This window comes from Engystomops pustulosus, chromosome 4 (assembly GCF_040894005.1).
Source record: "Engystomops pustulosus chromosome 4, aEngPut4.maternal, whole genome shotgun sequence".
In the NCBI taxonomy this organism is placed as follows: domain Eukaryota; kingdom Metazoa; phylum Chordata; class Amphibia; order Anura; family Leptodactylidae; genus Engystomops; species Engystomops pustulosus.
In genome coordinates, this window is record NC_092414.1 from 140,871,103 (window position 1) to 140,890,673 (window position 19,571).

Genomic DNA, 19,571 nt, shown 5'->3' on the forward strand with positions numbered 1-19,571 from the left:
AGAAAATCAGTGATGCAGCAGATGATGTCTCTTGGCCGGTTAGTAGTGGATTTCGGTTGGAGGGCTCTATGAGCTCTGTCCATTCTAATGGGAGCGTCCGGGGGGTTCCCCAGGAGTGTGTTGAATATTTCTTGCAGGATGGAGAAAGTGTCTTCTGGGCCCGCTGATTCCGGTACTCCCCGGACCCTGATGTTGTGCCGCCTGCCCCTGTTATCTAGGTCTTCCACGTGAGATTATAGTTCTTGTATTGTCTCTTCCTGAGACGTAACCCTTTTTTGAAGCGCATTAATAGCTTTGCGAGCAGTGGCATGGTCATCTTCGAGAGCATCTACCCGTTGGGCTACCAGTTGTACATCTTGGCGAATCTCAGCTATGGCTGATTTGCAGGTCTCCTTTACTTCGGAAATCAGAGTTTGAAAGTCCAGCTTCGTTGGTAGCTGATTAACATGAGACCACCAATCGGGTGGGAGCAGTAGTGGTAGATCTCTGGCTGGGGAGCTCTCTGGTGGTGAGAACCAGCATTGGGAGGGAGAAGCGGGGCGCAGAGCCCTTGAAGTGGCCATGTAATCTGTGGCCGGTTCTTCATGGGCCAGATATGAGGGCTGCCTCTGTGGCAAGGGGGCAGCTGGGGAGGCACTTGTGGAGGGAATGATTGATGGGCTAGGACTGGGCATCAGACCCACAGGTCTTACTGGAGGGTCAAGATCTATTAAGCGGTGCTGGTGGTCAGCCTGTGTCACCTCTTGGGCCCCCTCCATGACTGTCGGGCAGTCATTCTCTTGGACCCAGCACTCCCCCTCTTCCCCGATACGTGGGGTCCTGCAGGACGTGGAGCCCGGCCAGTCTGTTGAGCGATGGAGTGGCGTCTGTTGTGGAGCTCCCCGCCCGCCTGCAGGCGGGAGCTCTGGGAAGTCTGCGGCTGCTGCTGTAGTTGTGGTGCGCGCGCGCCGACGCCCTGGTCCCCCTTGCAAATATCTCCGGCAACGTGGACGTCTGCGGGGTCCTCAAATGGTCCGGTGAGGTGCCGTCAGTCTTCTGTTTGCGGCGGTTGCCCATGGCGTTGAGGTAGGCAGCGGGTGGCACTGTTCTTTGGGTCGGGGAGAGTGGAGCCTGTCTCCCATGCGTCCTACTCCCTCGGCATCCGGACACGCCCCCCCAATAAAGATCATTTTAACCCCTTGCTTTACAATTTTACTCAGGGTGTGGGGGGGACCTATCTTAGCAGACACATTAGTTTTGTGGACTGACAATGTGGTTACCATATCAAGGTCCAGATGTATATACACTTTAATTTAGCTTCTGACATTGTACTAGTATCTTAAACATAGAAAGAGATCAGAGATGCATGAGATGAGACAGAGGCTGACAGACTGTTACACTGTGAGCTCTACTACATCCCACAGATATGTGCCTGCCCCCCTTCCCCTGGATCACTTATCTCCTTGTAGATTGCAGCCTCTCTCTGTGCTCACGATGTCCTGACAGGAAGTGATCAGTGAGTGTCTCTGAGATCCGTGCAGGCACTACAGGGGGCGTGGCCACAGAAACCGAGAAAGACAGAAATCTCATCTGCACAATCTCACTCAGAAATCCAAGATGGCGGCCCGACCCTAAGTCAGAAGTTACAGGGGAAACTTAAATTGTGTACACAAGGACAGGTTGGACTTATATCTCTGAAATGCTGCATTCTTCATTGGAATACCCCTTTAAGAGCAGCTACAGTTTCTATTTAATTGTCTGGCAGATGCAGTGAACAGTCGAGCTAACAGTATGATCATTAGGAGAGCATTATGTCAGCCCCTACTCTATGGAGTATGAATTTAATTCTTGTCCAACTTCTTTAACAGGAGACCCCCTTCTCTATTAGCAATGAAATATCCACATTAATAAGCCCCTTTAAAGAGAACCTGCCACAATCTTCAGACAGCATGTTGTCGTTATTGAGGAGGTGACTGGAGATGGGCAAATCGATTCTTCTAACTTCGGTTAGAATTTCAGGAAAAATTTGATTCGCCACAAAGCCGAAGTTTATGCTGATTCGCGGGAACGAAGTTGTTTTTTTTTCCCCTCATGTTTCTGCTAAATGGGCTCGAGAACAACGTGTTACATGGGGCAGAGAACTCTGGGAAGGAGAAAGGAACACCCCCGATGACATCTGCAGACCTGTAAGCCAATCAGCGACCGGCAGGCTTATGTGATGTCACACAGCCCTATAAAATCCAGCCATTTTCTATCTCAGCACTTCACACTTCATGTTGTAGCGTCCAGCTGCTGCTATTGTGCTGTGCGATTCTTGCTGCAATCCCTCGCTGTTCTCTAAGGGGGATCTGTATACCCCAAATAGCAGTTCTATTTAGTGACAAAATCGAATAGGAAGAAATCTGTTTGACATTCATGCATCTGCAGTAGTGAGCTGTCAGTTGTGGGGTATCTGTATAACACACATTGCAATACCTTTTGGGGGCTCTAGTTTACAGCCAGATTTAAGTGTCAAATCCACATAGTTTATAAACCACGATGTCAGACAGGTGACAGCACAGTAAGGGGCTGTCGCAGCAGGGGTGACTCTGTGAGGCCAGAACTGCCGTTGTCATCTAGTGGCAGTGCGTTGATCAACAACCCAAAGGTTGTTGAATGGTTGACTAGGTCATCCAATTCCTCAAATATAACATCTGTCAACCCCAGCCAAGAGTCCGTAGGTTCCTCTGATACAACAATTAGTTGGCATGGCCCAGGAGCAGGTCAGTGGCCTTCACCTGTCCTCAACCAGGCTCTGTCCTGTTCCTTTCCCGCAGCCAGAGAGCTACGTCTGGGCTCCGCGCCACTATTCAGCAAGGACGAAGTGTTTGAGGACAGTCAGCAGCTGCTTTGCAGTGAAGAGGTGGGGCAGACTTCCGCTGCTTCCTGCAGTAGGCAGGCTGTGTATACTGACATTGGTGAGGAGAGTAGCAGTGACCTGGAAACGCAAATTGACGATGTAGCCGATCGGACTTGGGAGCCAGGTGTAGCAGAGGATTCATCATCATCGGGCGAAGAGAGTGTCAGCTTGCGGAGCAGGCAGCAAGTCGCTGCTGTGGCTGTGAGTCAGCAGGGTGGCAGCAGTGCGAGGACGGGAGCCAAACGTGTACAAATCCTGATTCGCAGGACCAAATAAGCAGTGGCACAGGGGCTCAGCGAGGCAGCGTCGGTAGTAGTCACTAAGTGCAGAGTGTTGGCGGTAAAATTACCACCTCAGCGGTGTGGCAGTTTTGTGTAAAGACACCAGAGGAGCCGAGCGTGGGTATGTGTCGTATCTGTGGGCAGAAAGTGAAGCGTGGCCAGGGAGCTAACCTTGGCACCACGGCCCTGGGCCAACACATGCAGCGTCACCATCCAATGGCCTGGGAGAAACGGGTGTCAGATGTGGTCCATCCTGCAGGCGCAGCAGCAGCACCTAGTGGCACACATGCTGTTTCAGCAAGTCAAGGCTCCAGCACCTCTGCCAAAGGGAGCTGTTTGTCTTTGACATCATCTTCCGGTCCAGATGCTCCTGCTCCTCGCTACGCATGGCGCCAGCAGTCGTTGATCGAGGCGATTACAAAAAGACAACTCTATGCGTCCAGCCATCCTAAGGTGCAGAAGCTGACCGCGCTCTTGTCGAAGTTGTTGGTACTGCAGTCTCTCCCTTTCCAAGTCGTGGACTCTGCACCCTTCAGAGAACTAATGGCTTGTGCCGAACCAATGTGGAGAGTTCCAAGCCGCAATCTTTTTTCCAAACAGGCTGTGCCAGCCCTTCACCAATATGTACAACAGAAGGTGGGCCAGTCCTTGAGCTTATCAGTTTCTTCCAAGGTGCACGGCAGCGCGGACGTGTGGAGCTGTAATTATGGTCAGGGCCAGTATATCTCCTTTACGGCCCACTGGGTGAATGGACTACTGCGGGCTGCTGCTGCTTCTGATGCCGCCTTCATACTATATCATTGTGCCACTCTGCGGGCTGCTGCTGCTGCTTCTGATGCCACCTCCACACTATATCATTGTGCCACTCTGCAAGCTCCTGCTGCTTCTGATGCCACCAACACACTATATCATTGTGCCACTCTGTGGGCTCCCCCTGCTGCTGCTGCTACTGATGCCACCTTCACACTATATCATTGTGCCACTCTGCGGGCTCCTCCTGCTGCTTCTGATGCCGCCTTCACACTATATCATTGTGCCACTATGCGGGCTCCTGCTGCTGCTTCTGATGCCACCTTCACACTATATCATTGTGCCACTCTGCAAGCTCCTGCTGCTTCTGATGCCACCAACACACTATATCATTGTGCCACTCTGTGGGCTCCCCCTGCTGCTGCTGCTACTGATGCCACCTTCACACTATATCATTGTGCCACTCTGCGGGCTCCTCCTGCTGCTTCTGATGCCGCCTTCACACTATATCATTGTGCCACTCTGCGGGCTCCTGCTGCTGCTTCTGATGCCACCTTCACACTATATCATTGTGCCACTCTGCAAGCTCCTGCTTCTGATGCTGCCTTCACACTATATCATTGTGCCACTCTGTGGGCTCCTGCTGCTGCTACTGATGCCACCTTCACACTATATCATTGTGCCACTCTGTGGGCTCCTGCTGCTGCTACTGATGCCACCTTCACACTATATCATTGTGCCACTCTGTGGGCTCCTGCTGCTGCTACTGATGCCACCTTCACACTATATCATTGTGCCACTCTGTGGGCTCCTCCTACTGCTTCTGTTACTGATGTCACCAACGCACTATATCATTGTGCCACTCTGCAGGCTCCTGCTGCTTCTGATGCCACCTTCACACTATATCATTGTGCCACTCTGCGGGCTCCTGCTGCTTCTGATTCCATCTTCACACTATATCATTGTGCCACTCTGCGGGCTCCTGCTGCTTCTGATGCCACCTTCACACTATATAATTGTGCCACTCTGCGGGCTCCTGCTGCTTCTGATGCCACTTTCACACTATATCATTGTGCCACTCTGCGGGCTCCTGCTGCTACTGATGCCACCTTCACACTATATCATTGTGCCACTCTGTTGGCTCCTGCTGCTGCTTCTGCTACTGATGCCATCAACGCACTATATCATTGTGCCACTCTGCAGGCTCCTGCTGCTTCTGATGCCACCTTCACACTTTATCATTGTGCCACTCTGCAGGCTCCTGCTGCTTCTGATGCCACCTTCACACTATATCATTGTGCCACTCTGCGGGCTCCTGCTGCTTCTGATTCCACCTTCACACTATATCATTGTGCCACTCTGCGGGCTCCTGCTGCTTCTGATGCCACCTTCACACTATATCATTGTGCCACTCTGCGGGCTCCTGCTGCTTCTGATGCCACCTTCACACTATATCATTGTGCCACTCTGCGGGCTCCTGCTGTTACTGATGCCACCTTCACACTATATCATTGTGCCACTCTGCGGGCTCCTGCTGCTACTGATGCCACCTTCACACTATATCATTGTGCCACTCTGCAAGCTCCTGCTGCTGCTGCTTTTGATGCCACCAACACACTATATCATTGTGCCGCTCTTGCTGCTTCTGATGCCACCTTCACACTATATCATTGTGCCACTCTGCAGGCTCCTGCTGCTGCTGCTTTTGATGCCACCAACACACTATATCATTGTGCCACTCAGTGTAAAAAGAGTGCACTCTTTGATGTTATAGTGCAGTGATGGCAAACCTTTTAGAGCCTGAGTGCCCGAACGTCAACCAAAAGCCACGTATGTATTGCAAAGTTCCAGCACAGCAATTTAAGCAGTAATTTATTTCTCCGTGTTCCTTGACAACTTTCAATTGTTCAGCCTCCTAAGGACACCAACCCAGTTGAAAGGAGGAGGGCAAATTCACCTATCATTGTCGGAAGATTATGCAGGTAGATTCTTTGAGTCCTGTCTTGTGAACTTAATTCTGTGGTGGTGGCCTGGGTGCCCACCGAGAGGGCTCCGAGTGCCACCTCTGGCACCCGTGCCATAGGTTCACCACCACTGTTATAGTGGGATCTTGGCCCTCAGCTCAGTCCTTTCGAGCTGGCACAGACGTTACCTTGTCAGGCTGCGTTCCCGCTTCGCTTATTTGGGGAAGTTGGCCTATGTAAGTGCACATGGAATTGAAGAGTGAAAGGATTCTAAGAGCTGCGGCTGTCATGTGCATGTCATACTAAAACACAGAATTATTTGAAGACCAAACCACGCTCCCTATGCATATTTAAGCATGGCACAACGTTCTACAACACCCTACAGGCTCTCTGCAGCCAGGAAATGCCTGTTTTTTAACGGGATTAGTTTTGATTAGATTCTTGTCGAATCGAATTTTTTCAAAAAATTCGGCGAATTAGGTCGAAACGAATTTTAACAAATTCGCCCATCTCTAGAGCTGACACATTTTCAATATTGCTATGAAGGGTCATAAAATATAACAATAAAGGTCCAGCTCTTTCACCCCAGGATGACCCCTTGACAATTGACATAATTCGCTCCAACTTTTGGAGAGTCAATTATGATGTCCTTGGATGCAGGACTGATCAATTACAGTGAAGAGGACATTCTCACCTTGATGTTAGCCCTGAATTTTCTGCCTGTTTTGCTTAACGCAACCAATTTACATCTCGCTATAAAGTAGATTTTATCCGGAAGGTTTTATCCAGGTGCTCTTTCCCCGATCCCGGTGCTGATCTCCGTTACGCTTGACATGCCAAGATCGCATGGAAAAAAAAAAAATTATTAAAAGCAGCCAGAGCCCCGGGCTGTTATTTTTTTTATGCCTTTCTCGTGACGTCACCTCTATCCTATGCTGGAGAGGGAAGTGACATCATATGAGAAGTATAGATAATTAACAGCCCGAGGCGCCAGACAAAAAAAAAAATTATTAACGCCTCTCGTGTGACCTCTTTTTCCAGCATGGGAGAGTAAGGTGACGTAAAGTCAGAGGCTTAAATAATTAACAGCCCGGAGCGCCTTTTATTATAACTCTTCTTCTTTTTTTTTTTTTTTTTTTTTTTTTTTTTCAGAAGATCCTGGCGTGTGAAGCTTAACCCCGCAGGGTTTTTTTTTTCTCATTTCTCGCTCTCCAACTTCAAAAATCCATAACTTTTTTGTTTTTCCGTGTACAGAGCTGTGTGAGGGCTTATTTTGTGGGTAACCAACTTTCCTATGATGTTATTTATTATTCCATGCCGTGTACTGGGAAACCGTACACAAATCACAAATGTGGAAAAATAAATGTGGAAAAATAAAAAAAACTGCATGTGCTTCGCGCTCTTGTGGGCTCCGTTTTTACGACTTTCACTCTTTGCTCCAAATAACACCTCTACTTTATTCTTTGGTTCGGTACGATCGCGGTTATACCAAATTTATACAGGTTTTAATGCGTTTTAATACATTTTCAAAAATTAAACAAATGTGTACGAAAAAGGGAAAAAAAAAATTCGCCATCTTCTGATGCTAATAACTTTTTCATACTTAGGGGTACGGAGCTGTGTGAGGTGTCATTTTTTGCGAAATGAGCCGAGGTTTTCATTGCTACCCTTTTAAGGACTGTGCGACATTTTGATCACTTTTCGTTACATTTTTTAATTTCATGTAAAAAGGTGTAAAAGTTGCATTTTGGGCATACCTAACGTGTTTGTGATTTTTACTGTTTATTATATTTTATATAAACGAAGACCCAAGTCTGTCATGGCAATCGATCGATATGCAGCAAAGCCCATGTATGAAGAGGGCACCATTCATAGCTTTGTGGCGGATATATCCATCACAGAGCGTGAAGGGGTTAAAGAAGACTAGAATTGGGATCGAGGTGAGTTGTGTAGTTTCATTTTGCTTAGTTACTTGTAGATTTTCTTTAACCCCATAGCGCAATAAGACGTACCCTTACGTCTTGCTGCACATGGGGGAGTATGAAGAGGGCTCTAGGGTTAAAGTCCCCTAGGGAGTCTGAAAAAAAGTATAAAAAAAAAAAATTAAAAAAAAGTAAAAAAAAAAAAATTGTATTAAAAAAACATAAAAATTCAAATCACCCCCCTTTTCCCTAGAGCTGATATAAATATAAATAAACAGGAAAAAACCTAAACACATTAGGTATCGCCGCGTCCGAAAATGCCCGATCTATCAAAATATAGTAACCGTTTTTCACTGTGTTTTCCCCCTAATGGAAAATAACGCCATTTTGAAAAATAGAAAAAATTCTATAAAACGTGATCAAAAGGTTGCACAGTCCTAAAAATAAATGCGTTGAAAACGTCATCAGAAGTCGCAAAAAATGACACCACCCACAGCTCTGTACACTAAAGTATGAAAAAGGCATTAGCTCAAGAACACTGTAAAATGAAGAATTTTTTTTCTGTACAGGAGGTTTTAATTTTTGTAAATATATGAAAACATTATAAAACCTATACAAATTTAGTATCCCTGTGATCGTGTAGACTCAATGTATGAAGTAGATCTGTCATTTGGGGCGCAAAAAGAAAGCTGTAAAAACCAAGCCCACAAGAAATGGCGCAAATGTGTTTTTTCATCATTTTCACTGCATTTAGAATTTTTTTTCCCGCTTCCCAGTACACGGCATGGAATATTTAATACCATCACTATGAAGTGCAATTTGTTACGCAGAAAATAAGACCTCACACAGCTCTGTACATGGAAAAATAAAAAAGTTATAGATTTTTGAAGGTGGAGAGTGAAAAATAAAAACGCAAAAACGAAAAAGGGCCTGGTCCTTAAAGGGCACCTACCACCACAAATCTACCTATAAAGGTAGATTGGGTGGTAGATGGATCAATGGGACGTGAGGATAGCCCTTTTAAGGGCTAATCCTCACGTCCCTGCACTTTTTTAATAACTTTAATTTGATATTTATTCAAATTTACTTATGCGGCTACCGGGGCGTGGAGTAGCCGCATATGAGATTACACGAGGCGGCTACTCCACGCCCCGGTAGCCACTTTACCCCTCCTACTCACCCATCTTCGGCGCGCAGCTCCGCGTAGCTGCGCGCCCTCGTCCGGCGATCCTGCCGTCTGCGCATGCGCAGAAGAGCAGGCCCGCGCCTGCGCGGTCACAACTCCGAAACAGGCGCGGGCCTGCTCTTCTGCGCATGCGCAGACAGCAGGATCGCCGGACGAGGGCGCGCAGCTACGCGGAGCTGCGCGCCGAAGATGGGTGAGTAGGAGGGGTAAAGTGGCTACCGGGGCGTGGAGTAGCCGCCTCGTGTAATCTCATATGCGGCTACTCCACGCCCCGGTAGCCGCATAAGTAAATTTGAATAAATATCAAATTAAAGTTATTAAAAAAGTGCAGGGACGTGAGGATTAGCCCTTAAAAGGGCTATCCTCACGTCCCATTGATCCACCTACCACCCAATCTACCTTTATAGGTAGATTTGTGGTGGTAGGTGCCCTTTAAGGAGTTAAAGGCAGAATTTGGGATAATTCCCAAAAAAAATGTTTATTTATATAAATGATTAATTTGAAAAGTGCATGCACTAGAAGTCTGGCATGCAACTAGTTGAGCATTAGAAAAACAAAGCTTATTAAAATAAGAGGCACAATGCTTTGTTTTGTTTTACTATTGTGGTTTTCTAAGAATCTAATATAAAAAATAGGTAATGTTGGTGCATGGATTGTTCTATGAATAATATCTTTTTCCTGGTGTTTCTGAGAAGACTTGGCTCTGTTCATTGCTGGTGCCACTATTTATTTGCAGTGTTGGAGCTTACGTCAACCAGGTGAAAACTTGTTTATCGAGTTTGACGCCTTAATCTCATATTGACACATGTGCAGACATCAGATTGAGTGAATAGAGGTGTTTAATTTATATGAATCATTCTTGTCTTTGTTCTATGTTGTTGTATATGCATTTTTGTTTCTGCATACAATTTGTTTAATGCTAAGCTGTTCAGGAAGTATCCTTTGGAATTTGTAATGGAACATCTTGCTGGCCAATGTATAGCAAAATTTATTCTGTACAACATTCAGTTGCAACAATGCGATTTGGTGGACCTGTGAATCCTACAGTGCGCCCCAATAACTGGCAGGAGCCTCTGTTGGAATTGGAGGACCTATTCATTAGTGGTACTTGATGCAGACACAACCAGACGCTCATTTACTATTACTGAACAGTCAATGGCATATGCATCTCTAAAAGCCAGATGGCTCTAAGAGCCAATGGCACTCATTGCACTCTGACCCAGTAGGTGCATTCTGCATGATGTGACAACACTTTCTACAAGTCCTTCCCGACTCCCACTACAGCCATAAGCAAGAATAGGAGGTGAGTAATTTTTTATTTTTTTTATTCCAGACATTTCAGAGGAAGAGGTAGGCTACAATGGGGGCCCTTATGACTATAGGCTATGGTGGGGGCCCTTTGACTATGGTGGGGGCCCTTTGACTATGGTGGGGGCCCTGTGACTATGGTGGGGGCCCTGTGACTATGGGACACTGTCGATATATTAGCTATTGTGGTGGCATAATTATGGTTTCATGGGAGCAAGAGAACGGTTACAAATTTGTGTTAAGAAGATGGTGACGAGCTGACTAGGGTGCAGATAATATTAAGGGGCAACATGATGTTGTAATATAAGTATTATGACCCCATATTCCTGACTCCATATCATTATCTAATAGACAAGTTGAGGCAGGAAAAAAAAGAGAAATTCCCTGATTAAAGATGTCATCTGTGGGTAACCCGATTTACAGTAAGCGCTGGTATTACCCATGAGCTTACAATTCTGTAGCATCTCCTTTGTGCTGTGAATTTGTTTACTACTCCTATGAGTCTTGTACTCTTGTACATGCAGAATCAGTGGCTCACTTATGTGCAGGTTGCACCTGTTTATTTAATACTAGCACACAGTGTTTTATTATCCGGCACAATCGGCACTTCTATGGAAAGTGTGCACACAGTAGCACCTTTTTCTTTTTGGCAAACATAAATTATACAGCCTGTAATAAATGTGGCACAAACTAAGAACATGCCCCTTTAGGTGCACACATTTCTAAAGTGTTGGACAAAGTACAGCTACAGCACAAACTTAATATTTACATGTGCAAGCTCCGGTGCAGAAACAAATATAGACAACCTTATATTGCACCAGATTTATCACACAGTGGCCCAGATATTTGTTACTTTTTTCAGTTCTGTTAGTAAGCTTGGTTCTGATTCGGTATCTATGTTGATTAGAGTTCTGTGTAGTCTATGTATTAAGCTGCCTTTTTCAGGTACCGTATCGGAAGCATCTTTGTTCTCGTCCTTTATCTATGCTTCGTTCTAGTGCTGCACCTATATAGTAATCTTGGTTCTGGTAAAGTATCTATGTAGTAATCTTTGGTTCTATTTTTTTTTTTTTCTTTTTATTGTTTTTTCTTTTAACTTAACAATAAGATACATGTCATAGCCGATATCACTCGGCAAGTATCATGCCTAGTTAAGATACTTGGTGGGGATAAGGAAGGTTGGTAGGAGGGTAAGTGGTATAGTATATATAAATAAAGCACATTGGGTCCCGATGATATTCTCTAACATTAAGACATTTATCTAGTCTTTCTAGGCGTGGAACTTCAGGAAACACTTGTTCTGTTCTTAGGAGCTTATATGGTCCGCACAGTGTTGCCTCCAATTCTGCCTCAAATTTTCAACGGAATTCCATATCCTATATATCATTAATAACATTTAACCCTGGCTCGGGGAACCTCTTAAGCGTATTCAGGGTAGGCTGGTTGGTGGTGTTGTGGGAAGTGGTTTGGGTGGGGATTGGGAGTAGGGGGCATAATACTATGAACAGAAAAGTAGGTTTCCTGCCATTCGGCAATATATCATTGGGAACTTCCCCATTTAATTACCTTCTTCAGGTACCTTGCATTCCTTTTAAACAGATGAACTTAAGAATGTAAAAAAAACTTGAGTGTCCTGCCATCTCTTGTTCTATCGTAGGTGTTATTCCTTTTATTGATATAATGTTGTATGGTATGGCCTGTTCTCCTGCTTATGTATCACCGCCTATGCGTATTACCCTCTCCAATCTTATAATCTAAGAAAGTCTTACTCCTTTTCCTTATGCTTGAACATCTTCCATGGTTCCCATAAGAGTTCGAATTTATGGTGGGTCCTGTTTTCCCAGCTAACCATTTCCTGCATTCTGTATATAGTATTCGCCCTCTCAACCCACTCTTCCACTATTCGGGGGGGGGGTTGCATTGTAACCATTTTTATGGTATTACCAATCTAGCTGCTTTGAGTAACTAGGTAATTTTTTTTTACAAGGTGTTCAAGTTCTATGCAGTAGTCACAACAGGACTGAGTCTGGTGTGAGGGTTAGGTTTACTCCGGTGACTTGTTTGATGTTTTTCTCAATCTCCTTTCAGAACTTCTGGATAAGAGGGCATCCCCACAGGATGTCTGCTAGTGTCCCTCTCTTATGCCACATCTCCAGCATGTCTCTGTGCTAATTAGGCCCTTTTTTTTCAACACTGCCGGAGTGTTGTACCATCTCGTCACTGTCTTATAAGAATTCTCTTGTATCCTCACACATCTTGAGAAGCCGTTTGAGTTTTTATCAATAGTTTTAACTTGTATGTCAGAGAAGTTAATGTTAAGATCTTTTTCCCACCCTGTGATATAAGCTGGTTTAGTACCTGAGTGTTTGTTGATGATGAAGTCATAAAAGATAGAGATTGCGCCTTTAGGTATTAAATCCTTTTTTAGCCATGATTCCAGCCAGGAAGGGTCTTTTGATTGGGGGAAATTTTTGTGTAGTGTTTCCGGAGTAATTTTTAGTTCTGCTAGTTGCAAGAAAGTTATTCCCTCCTTTTTGATTTTTAAGGTTATCCCCAAGTTCCTTATATGACTTGGCATGAAACTGTTTAAGTGATTTTGACCATGTGGACCAAATATCAGAGACTGTTTTCCTATTACGTTTGAGTAAGAAGGGTATTAGACTACTGGGGATTTTTCTGGATTTTTTATTCCACTGCCTCCCTCGCAAGGGCCAATAAATTCCTGGATCGTGGACTACTACACCAAAGTCCTAAACCCCAACTTTTTAATTTTATACTTTTTCTATAACAGTAATTTGATTACCGGTAACAAATCATTTTGTTTTCCTTTCAGGCTGATCTGAAATCTGGGGTTATGTCCAGTAGCAGAAAACCCTTGGACTACCAGTATAGTAAGTGCCCTTCTCAGTAGTATTTTCAAAGGTACCCCATTTTATGTTCCTCTTTTAAAATTATTGGGGCAGAATGGTTAAAATAAACCTTTTTAATACTTACAAATAATAGTTGTTGGCTAGTTAAATAGGTTAACACTTTTCATGCTGAAATGGCCGTTATTGTAATCTGAAAAGGAATAAGATTTGCTCTATTTTTAACAATTATAACCTTGGTGCTCATATATCTGTAATTTATGAACTTTTATTAAATCTCAGAAAGAGAATGTGTAATACCATCCAATGTGTGAATATCTGTTCACTTTTTATTTCAGTCTTTAAGCCTGTATCGGCTACAGCAAAGCTTTACATCAACCCCAATGCAGAACTTGAACTGAGAACACCAAAGTTAGATTGGAACATGGAGGTTCAACATATCGCTATAGAACTAACCAAGCCACAGGTAAGTTTCACTTAGATTTTGTTCTGTGGTTTTTTACAATTGTATCTAACATGTTCAGATCATTTTCCAGTGTTAGGCTATATTCACACTGCCGTTGCCCGCACGTACCGTACCGTAGTGGGCAACGGCAGTGTACGGGGAGAGGAGGAGGAGGTGAGCGCAGCTCACCCCGCCCCTCTCCATAGCAACCTATGGCGCACGGCGCCGTATTACGGGAAAAGATAGGACAGGTCCTATCTTTTTCCCGGGTACGGAACGGTACGGTGCCGTGCGCCCATTGCTGCCTATGGGGGACGTATATCGGCCGTATATATACCTCGGCTGTATATACGTCCCTCATACGTTAGTGTGAATGTAGCCTTAAAGATTAAGTTGCGACTGAAAAGTATATTGCTACATGTGATGGTTCTGGATTATGTTTTACTCAAATTTCGCTAACTTATGCTTACTACTACTGGTTTAATGTGTTCATTTATTATTTTTTTTCTCTCTTTGTTACTTTTAGTATCTTAGCATGATTGACTTGTTGGAGTCAGTGGATTATATGGTGAGGAACACTCCCTACCGAAAGTTCCGCCCAGTAGTAGCACTAAAAGAATGTCCCAGTGAATGGTAAGTTTGTATCAAGCTGATAAAATGTTTATGTCCTATTTTCCTTATTTTTAGCCATGCTTCACTGCTTTTATGTCAGGTCTGATTGGGCTTAGTGATGTGTATCCTTAAAGGGGTCTTTGAGCCCCTTTGATATTGATGGTCTATTCTTAATTGTGCCATTCACATCTATTGTAGTGATGAGAGGAGTAGAGTCTAAAGCAGAATCTAGACAAACTAATGTTGAGTAACTTTACAGTATTGAAGAATCTCTTCCAGCTAAACTTAAAGGGAACGTGTCACCAGGAGACCCATTTTTAGCACTCCCCCAGTCCCCACAGAGCATAGTACATACACTGCCAAAGTGTTTTTGTATTAAAAATTGGTTTTACAGAAAAAAAGATATGTTATATTGTACCTTTCATTAGCATCTGCTGTGTGACTAGGCAGTTGCCAAATGGGAGGGTCTGGAAAGGAGCAGTTCCCCCCACCCTTGGGGAACAGCTTCTCCATGTGACCTTTTCAAATATATAAAAACACCCATCACTGGGCTTAGCGACACTACAGCCAATCCTGAGGGTGGGGAGTTATTCATATATTTGAAAAGGTCACATGTTTCCCAAGGGTGGGGGGAAACTGCTCCTTTCCAGACCCTCCCAAAAGGCAACTGCCTAGTCACACAGCAGATGCTAATGAAAGGTACAATATAACATATCTTTTTTTCTGTAAAACCTATTTTTTATATAAAAACACTTTGGCACTGGGGGAGTGCTAAAAATGGGTCTCCTGGTGACAGGTTCACTTTAATTATAAAAAGCCAGATATAATAAACTTCCCGTGGCTAAATTTGTAAGATGTTAAACTTAACTTGCATACAGCAACAAACTTTTATTTACATAAAGTTAAAAATGAATAATGCATATATCATCAATTGTAAGAACTTCAACAGTATTTAATAACACTTTTTTCCTGTCTGTGCAGGTGGAAATATGCAATTACCAGCATCTTGGAAGTTCATGTTAGAAGGAGGAGGAGGATGTGGTCATGGGATTACATTTTACAACACAGGGAAAACCTCAAATGCTACAAAAATGCATATAAGACCAAACTGACACAAACAAAAGTTCCTGAAGAAATTACAAAGCAGATACAGGTGATAAGGATGCTGCATTGTACAAGAATTTAGCGTATTGCAGATTGAACATGTACTGTAAAGCAGTTCTTCTACACTTAACTTCACTCCATGAGGCTATATAGGATTACCAAAATAATTTGTATTCTAATTTTTGAATAATTTAATGAATTGATATTTAAATTTCTAATGTATAGTGGGAGGGGTTCTTATGAAATGTTTCCTTAATTAATATTGAAAATAAAAATGAAATCATATTAAATATTAATTATTTTTGCAGTGTAGTCCAGAAGAAAGTTTTTGTTTATGTTATTTCTTTCTTTCTAGGCATCAGAAAAAAATCTAGATGTATTCAGTATAATTCTTGGTAGACAGCAAGCACAAGCAGAGGTAACTTTTATGTGTTTGTTAAAATTTTATTTGTTTCAGTTTTATGTTTTGAGCCCTTCCATGCATTGCATTATGATTTTTTTTTAAAAACTCTTCCCTAAAGAGCCTCACAATTGTCAAAAATCTGCCAGCAAAAATTGAAAATGTTTTTTCCGTGTAGACGTAGAAAAAATGTTGCAAGAGGTGCGGCACTTTATTTTCATTATAGTTTAAAAAGCTGTACAGATGTCACGGTCACACTGGACTTGACCCACACATTTTGAACCAGATGTTTCTTTTTCATGGTAGAAATCTACATAGACCTTGCCCAACTAATACTAGCGCTCTGCATGTAGGTTCCAAGTCTTTCTGGGAACCATGGATAGCTGTTTTCAGCTGCTTGTAAATACTTTTTACATTAACGGAATAAAAGCAGTGTGCGTGGAGACCAATGAGGAAGAACAGTTTTCCTTTTACCTGTTTCTAAGCAATCTGTCATTTCAGAGAGTATTCAGTTTTTATTTTCATGCAAATAACTTTGGAGCACAGTGGCTGGGGCTGTGCCTGCTGGTGTGCAACTTTTTTTCTAATTTACTTATTAGAAAAACGTATTTCTTGGGAGATTTCAATCATTGTGTCAAGGCACAGTGCTGAGTGTAGAAGGGCAGCATTGTCATACACACTGGATGACTCCCTTTAATGTGTGCAGCTTCCAATTTCAAACTGGAGATGCTTTTATTGTATGACTATTGTACTTTAAATGTGAGCCTTAGGCCACATTCACATGACTGTAGGGGGACGTGCGTATGGCCACAAGCTTGTGGCCGTACATACATCCCCCATAGATGGCAATGGCGGCATGGAGTGATATGCTGCCACACACGTGCGGCTCCATGCACGAGAAAAATATAGAACACGTCCTATCTTTTCCTGTGTTGTACATTTCAATGGAGAGGAGTGGGGTCACCCCTCCTCCTTTCCATCACGGCAGGCGTATGCTCAGCTATAGCCGTGCGGGCATAAGTCATTGTTAATGTAGCCTTGGTGTTTTTCTTTAAGCCTAAGTATTCACTCCATATAACTAAAAGCTCTTATTAAGTTTTTTTAGGAATAAATAAAGGGAGTGTTTTGTTTTTGAAAAAACATGTATTTGGAAATGCATTTGTTATATTACATATCATTTTACTTTTAGGTAGTACACTCTGGTCAAAAGTTGCTGGCCAAGAAGACATCACAGACTGGAGAGAAGAAAGGTGGAGGCTGGTTTGGAGGATTTTGGGGGAAGAAAGAAACGTCTAAGAAGGAAGACTCTGAAGAGATTTCTGTTCCTGAAAGTAATTATCATTGTCATTTACACAGTTATAAAATTATAAAACATTATAAAATGATTTTATCAGTATACCTGATATGACTTTCCTCACAGCATCCTCTGGTATATGTCCTTCTTATATATCCCATTGTTCAGTGGTAATGAATTTAGAGGGCAGGATAAAGGCTGATTGCCTACAAGCGAGTTTGTTCTGACAAACTTTATGTGTGTCTGTGTGTGTGTGCCAAATCTAGAACTGTGTAACTCAACTAATGTGCTAAGTTCAGTTCTGCAGTTCTAGGTGTTGTCTTGACAGAGCAAAATCACTGAAAGGTTGTTCTAAAGATATTTGTTCTATCCATCAATCCATTGCTGCAGCTCCTGTGGTTGGTCTCCCTGTCGCTGTTGTGTTGGCCATGGCGGTAGGTACATGAACGCTGCAGCATTAGATTGCCATGGTATTCATACTATTAGACTTATAATAAGATATTTAAGGATTATGTTAAGGAAGTGTACTTGGAGCCATTGCTGTGAAAAAAATGGAAACACTATACCATTTATCAATTCAGCCAACAGTTTTTAAACAGAATATATAATCATATGGTAATACTGTCCCTAATCATCTCTCCCTGCACTTATTCTGGTGTTTCCCTGGGTCCCCAGTGACTTCTGTAGCTCCAGATCCTTCTCAACATGGTAATGTGGATGGTTTGTTACTGATGGCCTGTGACTGATAATAATTGTTTATGAATATCTTTGCCAAGCTTCATGTATGATACATGTGTGCCATAATATGTTTCAGAAATTGATGATCTAATGACTCCTGAGGAGAAAAAGAAACTCTTTACTGCAATAGGTTATAGTGAGAGCTCTCACAATCTCAGTTTGCCTAAAACGGTAGGTTGATATTTTATCATAAAATAAATTAGTGTATCTGCAGTTTAAGCTGAGAGGGTTAGAGTGTTACTAAACTATTGAAGCCTTTTTAACACCTTGAGGACCTGGCCTTTTTCTTTGTTTCATTTCCTTCTCTTTTAACATTTGACCATTTGAAGAGCCTTGTTCTCTACAGGACACGTCAAGGGGGGTGGGTGGGGCATCATCATTGTCTTGTATCTTAAAATAGTTGTTTTTTTCCTATTTCCCCCCAGTATGTTGCTAACATTCTAAGCTTCCAGCTGCTAAGCACATCTATAGTTATCAGAGAAGATGCCCATGCACCAGAGACATTGAAAGTGCAGATTGTTGATCTTAGTACTAAAGTCTACCAGAGACCAGGAGCACAGGCTATAAAGTGAGTTACTTGAGGCTATGCATATGTTACAAAGCGTAAGAAGTTTTTGTGGCTAAACCTGTTTCATAAAACTTTTCACACACAGTGGTACGCAAAAGTATTTTAGTGCTTTGAATATTCATTTTTAAATGTTGCGGCAACAAACTTGAAGCATAATTAAGCCCTTAAGAAACTTTTATGCCACGATAGGCCAGGACAATAAATTTAGTAATTTACTTTATAACCAATTTTGGATACTTTGTGTTATATCATTGTGTTATACATTTTGTACATTTTTATTCCAAGCTCTAGCTGCTGTTGCTAGCGGAAATCCATACACTGTAAACTGTGTACAGGCTGTGCTCTGCCCCAGCCACTGTAATACAGGAGAGGAGGAAATGGGCTGTCGGGAACGTCTGGCTAAATGCTGGTCAAGGCTAAAGACACATTTGCTCAGCTTGCGCATAATCTGGAGAACACAGCTATCCTATGGTTACTGTGTTGTGCTGGCTGAGAACATGCCTTATGCGCCTCCAACCTCGCTTGTGTCTAGAATGGGCAAGCTCCTGGTTGTCATGGGAGGGGGTCGATCCTCTCTGGAAAGGGGTGTGGCTTCCTTTACAGTCTCTTCCCATTGCAGGAAGCAGAGAAACTGTAATGTCTAACTTTACATGGAGGAAAAACGGTGGACAGGACCCGTGTCTGATTATATAGAGGTTTTTTTTAAAAAAAACTATATTGTGGTGTATACAGTTATAATAAAAGAAGTCCTGAGGAACAGTGTTCCCCAGGAACTTCTTAGTAGGGCACATCTACCATGAGTAAACTGATGGTAGATGTCCTATAACCCCTTCAAGGATCAGCCAGTTTGTGTGTTAAAGTGTAACTGTCATTCTGAGCAAAAAAAAAACATAATTCTGTTCCAGGTCTCCTCAATGGGGAATCATTCCTCAAAGTATTCTGCCTCTCGGACCTCATTTAGTACTTTTTTTTGGCCCATAGCAACCAGCTCTCAAAAAACTACAATCCGCAAGAAGGAGGGACGGGACCTGCCTCCTGTCACCTCATCACAAGCACCTGCTGCTGACCAATGATACCAGAGCTATCTATATATCTATCCAGATTCATCTATCTATGTATATCCTGTCTATCTAATATCTTTCTATATATCTATGTATATCCTATCTATCTTCTATCATCTATCTAGTCATATACACTCACCGGCCACTTTATTAGGTACACCTGTCCAACTGCTCGTTAACACTTAATTTCTAA

The 19,571-nt window shown here is 43.1% G+C and overlaps 1 protein-coding gene across 5 annotated transcripts in view; it reads left to right on the forward strand.

Moving 5' to 3' along the window:
• The window catches only part of VPS13C (vacuolar protein sorting 13 homolog C), a 228,727-nt gene that overhangs the window by 50,486 nt on the left and 158,670 nt on the right, over positions 1-19,571 (forward strand). For all 5 annotated transcript variants that reach the window (XM_072147788.1, XM_072147784.1, XM_072147785.1 and 2 more), the window contains 8 exons: positions 13,123-13,180; positions 13,495-13,622; positions 14,128-14,234; positions 15,195-15,366; positions 15,673-15,735; positions 16,907-17,048; positions 17,826-17,920; positions 18,175-18,317. In XM_072147788.1, the coding sequence (XP_072003889.1) occupies positions 13,123-13,180; positions 13,495-13,622; positions 14,128-14,234; positions 15,195-15,366; positions 15,673-15,735; positions 16,907-17,048; positions 17,826-17,920; positions 18,175-18,317 (908 nt within the window). The remainder of the gene's footprint in view (positions 1-13,122; positions 13,181-13,494; positions 13,623-14,127; positions 14,235-15,194; positions 15,367-15,672; positions 15,736-16,906; positions 17,049-17,825; positions 17,921-18,174; positions 18,318-19,571) is intronic.